At 47.1% G+C, this 5782-nt stretch overlaps 1 protein-coding gene across 1 annotated transcript in view; it reads left to right on the plus strand.

The window, feature by feature from the left end:
• The first annotated feature begins 3762 nt into the window (after nt 1–3762).
• PPIL4 (peptidylprolyl isomerase (cyclophilin)-like 4) overlaps nt 3763–5782 on the plus strand; it is a 40061-nt gene continuing 38041 nt past the window's right edge. The window contains exon 1 of the mRNA XM_010862547.1: nt 3763–3896. Coding sequence (XP_010860849.1) covers nt 3827–3896 — 70 coding nt within the window. The 5' untranslated portion in view covers nt 3763–3826. The remainder of the gene's footprint in view (nt 3897–5782) is intronic.

Consider the following 5782-nt stretch of genomic DNA (forward strand, 5'->3'; position numbering starts at 1 on the left):
ACCTTTGTTGGCAAAGTAATGTCTCTGCTTTTGAATATGCTATCTAGGTTGGTCATAACTTTTCTTCCAAGGAGTAAGCGTCTTTTAATTTCATGGCTGCAGTCACCATCTGCAGTGATTTTGTAGCCCCCCAAAATGAAGTCTGACACTGTTTCCAATGAAGTGATGGGACCAGATGCCATGATCCCCATATGTGGTAATAAACATAACCATAGGGGCTTCCCTGATAGGTCAGTTGGTAAAGAATTTGCCTGCAGTGCAGGAGACCCTGGTTCGATTCCTGGGTTGGGAAGATCCGCTGGAGAAGGGAACAGCTACTCACTCCAGTATTCAGGCTGGAGAATTACATGGACTGTGTAGTCCATGCAGTCAAAAAGAGTCAGACACGACTGAGCTACTTTCACTTTCACTCATACAAAGTAGTTTCTCTGCCCTAAAAATCCCTGTGCTTCAACTATTCATTTCTCCCTCAATGTGCCAGAAAATTGGCAACTACCGATCTTTCTACCATCTACATAATTTCCCTTTATCAAAGTTATATGGTCGAAATTACGCAGTATGTAGCCTTTTCAGTCTGGCTTCTTTCACTTCCCTATATGTGTTTAAGGTCTGCCATATCTTTTCATGGCCTGCTAGCTCATTTCTCTTGATCTTTAAATAATATTTCATTATACGGATGTTTATCCCAGTTTGTTAAACCAGTTTGTATATTCATTCACCTATTTATAACATCTCAGTTGCTTCTAAATTTTGGCAAATATGAATTAAGCTGCTATAAACATTTGTGCACAGGTTTTTGTTTTAAAAGATTTATTTATTTATTGGATGTGCCAGGTCTTAGTTGCACAGGGATCCTTAGTTTCCTGACCAGGGATCAAACCCAGGCCCCCTGCTTTGGGAGCTCTGTCTTAGCCACTGGAACACCAGGAATGTCCCTTGTATGCTGGTTTTTATGTGGACCTGTCTCAGCTTCTTTAGGTAAATACCTAACTGTGGTGATTTCTTGATATGAAGGTAATATTATATTTAGCTTTGATCAAGTAAGAAACTGCCAATCTGTCTTCCAAAGTGACTGTATTATTTTACTTTCCCATTAACAATTTCATTATTTTAATTTGCATTTCTTTAATTAATTGCCAATATTCATTCATTCAACAAATAAGTATTCACTTATTATGTGGCAGGCTGTCGGGCACTAGGGATACAGCAGTAAACAAAACAGACAAAATTGGCTTTCCCTCTGGAACTGATATTCTGGAAACAACATACAAATTTCCTAAATAGCATGTTAGATTGTAAAAAGTACTATGAAGAAAAATAGAAGTGTATGCATGTGGGGTTAACTTTAACTGTTGTGGTCAGGGAAGGTCTCACTGAGAGGTGACTATGAGGAAGAGACCTAAACGAGGTGAAAGAGAATCATATGATAACTGGAAAAGAAGAGTTCCAACATGATAGGATGGCCCTGCGGCAGAACCCTTCCTCCACAAGTAGTGTTTAAAGAACAGCAAAAGTCTAGTGTGACTTTTGGTCTAGTAGCCCAAATCTCTCGGAGAAGGCAATGGCACCCCACTCCAGTACTCTTGCCTGGAGAATCCCATGGATGGAGGAGCCTGGTGGGCTGAGGTCCGTGGGGTCCCTAAGAGTTGGTCACGACTGAGCGACTTCACTTTCACTTTTCACTTTCATGCATTGGAGAAGGAAATGGCAACCCACTCCAGTGTTCTTGCCTGGAGAATCCCAGGGACGGGGGAGCCTGATGGTCTGCCGTCTATGGGGTCACACAGAGTCGGACAGGACTGAAGCGACGCAGCAGCAGCGGCAGCAGCAGCCCAAATCTCTAGACTGCCTGTCTTACTAGTCTGTTATGGTTCAGGAAATGGTTCCCTCTTGTTGCTGCTTCTCATAGCTAGAGTTATTCCATTATAATCACTGACCTTACAGCACTATATATTTGGTCAATCACTTCAAGTTGACTAGTCATCATAATTTTTATTGATGACTCTGTCATATTTGGTAATACAAGGGGCAATAATCTTGTAAAATAAGCAGAATACAAGTAATACAGCTGCTGCTGCTACTGCTGCTAAGTTGCTTCAGTCGTGTCCGACTCTGTGCGACCCCATAGAAGGCAGCCCACCAGGCTCCCCCGTCCCTGGGATTCTCCAGGCAAGAACACTGGAGTGGGCTGCCATTTCCTTCTCCAATGCATGAAAGTGAAAAGTGAAAGGGAAGTCGCTCAGTTGTGTCTGACTCTTTGCGACCCCATGGACTGCAGCCTTCCAGGCTCCTCCATCCATGGGATTTTCCAGGTAAGAGTGCTGAAGTGGGGTGCCATTGCCTTCTCCAAGTAATACAGCTAGTCACATTAATATGGTCTTAAAGTGGGGTCACTCAGTCGTATCCAACTCTTTGTGACCCCATGGACTGGGGCCTACCAGGCTCCTCTGTCCATGGCATTTTCCAGGCAAGAGTACTGGAGCGGGATGCTATTTCCTTCTCCAGGGGATCTTCCCCGACCCAGGGTTCGAACCCGGGTCTCTGGCATTGTAGACAGACGCTTTACCGTCTGAGCCACGAAGGAAATCTGGCCTGAGGTAAGCGCTTAAGCTAAGAGCTTCCTTTAGATGCAACCCAGTGTCTCCCCAGGTTATCTTACCAGTCTGTTCTGTACCAAAAATTAACTCTGATGGAAATGATACACTTGCATTGTTCTTAAAAGTTCACCAAAGATGTCTGCACACCTTAAGGGGACCCCTTACAGGACTGAGAAAGCAATGTTATCTTCTAAGGAGTTACATGGCTGTCACCAGAAGGAGAAAAACTGATCTTTAGGATTTGAGCAGGTATTTCTGCCACTGGGGAGGAGGTCTGGGTAATGCACAACGGAGCTGCACAATGCACATTAGAGGGAAGGGAGGAGGCCGAAGAGCAAAGAAAACTTTATAAGCTTAAATTGTCCTCTTGCCTTAAAATTGTTTTCTCTTATTTCATCGAAAGTATTGATAAAAACCAGTAGAGATACGAGCTGAAACCTACGGTTTTATAGCTACTTGTACTAAAGACGAACCCACCATCCGCTGCTGTAAAAGGTACAGCCCTTGATACAACTGACATTCCCTTGTGGCTCAGCTGGTAAGGAATCCGCCCGCAATGCGGGAGACCTGGGTTCGATCCCTGGGTTGGGAAGATGCCCTGTAGAAGGAAAAGGCTGCCCACTCCAGTATTCCGGCCTGGAGAATTCCATGAACTGTATAGTCCATGGGGTCGCAAAGAGTCGGACACGACTGAGTGACTTTTACTTCGCTTCACTTGACAATTAGCCAGGAACCATCTTTCTGATTAACCATCTTTCTGATTAGCAAATCCTACCTTTAAGGGCTAAAATTTCTGATTCGGGGCGATAAGAGACCGACTAGGGAACTCGGCGTAGTTGTCCCAACCCGGCGGGGGAAAGTGGCGCCCCACACTGGCCTTCGAACGACGAAACAGAGGGCCTACGGCGCATTAAAGAAAGGTCCGCGTCATTTTTGAGATGGACACAAAATGGAGCACGAACCCTTCACAGAAGGCACTTTGAGTGACAGCCTTCCGGCCCAGTCCCCAGGGCCTTTGGAAGATTTTTCAAAAGGGCCGCGAAAAGGCCGGGAACCCACAGAGGGTTTGGCTTGCCACGGACCAGACCCTCCCAAGAAGCCTCCCAGAGGGGGCGGTGTCGCCGGAGGGATGACGTAAAAAGGCGTCGCGTTGAGGGTGACGCGTGGCGTAGATGACGTAGGGCTGCGCCTGTCACCCCCGGGGCTTGTTGCGAGGAGGAGCGGGCGCCATGGCGGTTCTGCTGGAGACCACTTTGGGCGACGTCGTCATCGACCTGTACACAGAGGAGCGGCCGCGCGGTGAGGCCCCGGCCCTGCTCACCTCTCGGCGGGCCGCGCTCTTTTTTCCCCCCGCGCTTTTCCTTTTCTTCCCAGTCCCCGGCGTGGACTGGCTGGAGCTTCTGGGCTGATGGTACCCGCGACCGCGCAGTTTATCAGCGGGCCCTGGTTGAAAAGTTTGTTTCTGAGGAGCAACCTTTCTCCGCCTCTGGTGCTGGCCAGTCGGGTGGCAGGTGCTTGTAGTTATTAAATCCCTGTGTGTGTGTGTGTGTGTGTGTGTGTGTGTGTAGTGCAGGCTGCATATTCAGTGCCCTTAGCTTTTGTGGCTTACTAGTCAGGAACATAGCGAGTATTCCTTGGTGTGTAATCAGTAAGTCTTGATGAAAGCAGGGACGAAGGGCTTGGAGCAGTGAGTGTGGGCATCCCTCCTAGGTAGAGGGAGGGCTGTCCGGAGGTGTGCACCCAGTCTTAGCAAACACTCGTTGATCGCCCACTACGCGAGACTTTGTGCCAAGCCGTGGGATGGGCGTCTTGCCCTCAAAGGTCTAATTTTCCATTGGGGGAAATAGGCGCCGCAAACCATTTAATTTCTTAAGCGATGTAGTGGAAGAATGTGTAAGTTGCCATGGAAACCAGAGGAGGGAGTAATTCTTCCTGGCTGGGGGTGGGGAGAAGCAGAGCTAAAGAAGAATGCAGAGCACTTGAACTCGCTCTTTTAAAAATGGGAGTGAGGGTGTTCTTGTTTGCTTGGAATTTTCTGGAAACGGCAAGTAGATCGGCGTGGCTTGACAGTGTAATGGCAGACCGTGAATCTGGTCATATACGTTTTGTAGGTTAGGTTTGGTCCTGAATAGCCTTGTGTGCCCTACTGAAAACCACAGTCTTTGAAGGGTTTGAAAGCAGGATTGAGAGAGGCGTAACAAACTTGTTTTAGGATAATAGGCAACAATATGGAGAATGTTTCAGAGTGGGGAGAAACTGGAGAAACTGTAACTAAACAGGAGAGTTTAGTTACAATCAGGGTCCTGCCCCCAAGGAATGCAGTTTGTCAAAGAAGATGAAACAAACTATACAATCTGGTACCATGAGTGCCTGCTGAGGTGCTGCGCTTTTTTCCCCACTGAGTTATCACCCCCACCCCAGCAACTCTCAACATACATCTATTCCTTTCTTACACTGATGCCTGTGCCCCACATTTCTCCCCACTGTTGTCCTTTTGGCAAACTTCCTGTTTATTAATCAGTTCTCAGGTCAAGCATGATCTGTTCTGTGAAGCTCCCTGTGTCCCTGAGCAGAGTTAAGATTGGTTTCTTTTGCTCTGCCTCAGGTCTTTTATAAATCACATAGTACGTATTTTGTTATACATTTTCCTGTTAGCCTGGAATTATTTTCAAGTCTTGGTCTCCTCTCAAGATGTAAACTTTAAGAGAGCAGGGACTATTCCTTGATTATCTCTGTATCTTGAGCACCTAGTGCAGTGCCTGACACTTTGAAGGTGCACACACCGAAGTGATGGATAATATGTGTTGTATTCAGACTGTTTGTTCAGATCAGATTAGATCAAATCAGTCGCTAAGTCGTGTCCGACTCTTTGCGACCCCATGAGTTGCAGCACGCCAGGCCTCCCTGTCCATCACCAACTCCCGGAGTTCAGTCAGACTCACGTCCATCGAGTCAGTGATGCCATCCAGCCATCTCATCCTCTGTCGTCCCCTTCTCCTCCTGCCCCAATCCCTCCCAGCATCAGAGTCTTTTCCAATGAGTCAACTCTTCGCATGAGGTAGCCAAAGTACTGGAGTTTCAGCTTTAGCATCATTCCTTCCAAAGAAATCCCAGGGCTGATCTCCTTCAGAATGGACTGGTTGGATCTCCTTGCAGTCCAAGGGACTCTCAAGAGTCTTCTCCAA

This window comes from Bison bison, unplaced genomic scaffold, assembly GCF_000754665.1.
Source record: "Bison bison bison isolate TAMUID 2011002044 unplaced genomic scaffold, Bison_UMD1.0 scf7180017864483, whole genome shotgun sequence".
NCBI lineage: Eukaryota > Metazoa > Chordata > Mammalia > Artiodactyla > Bovidae > Bison > Bison bison.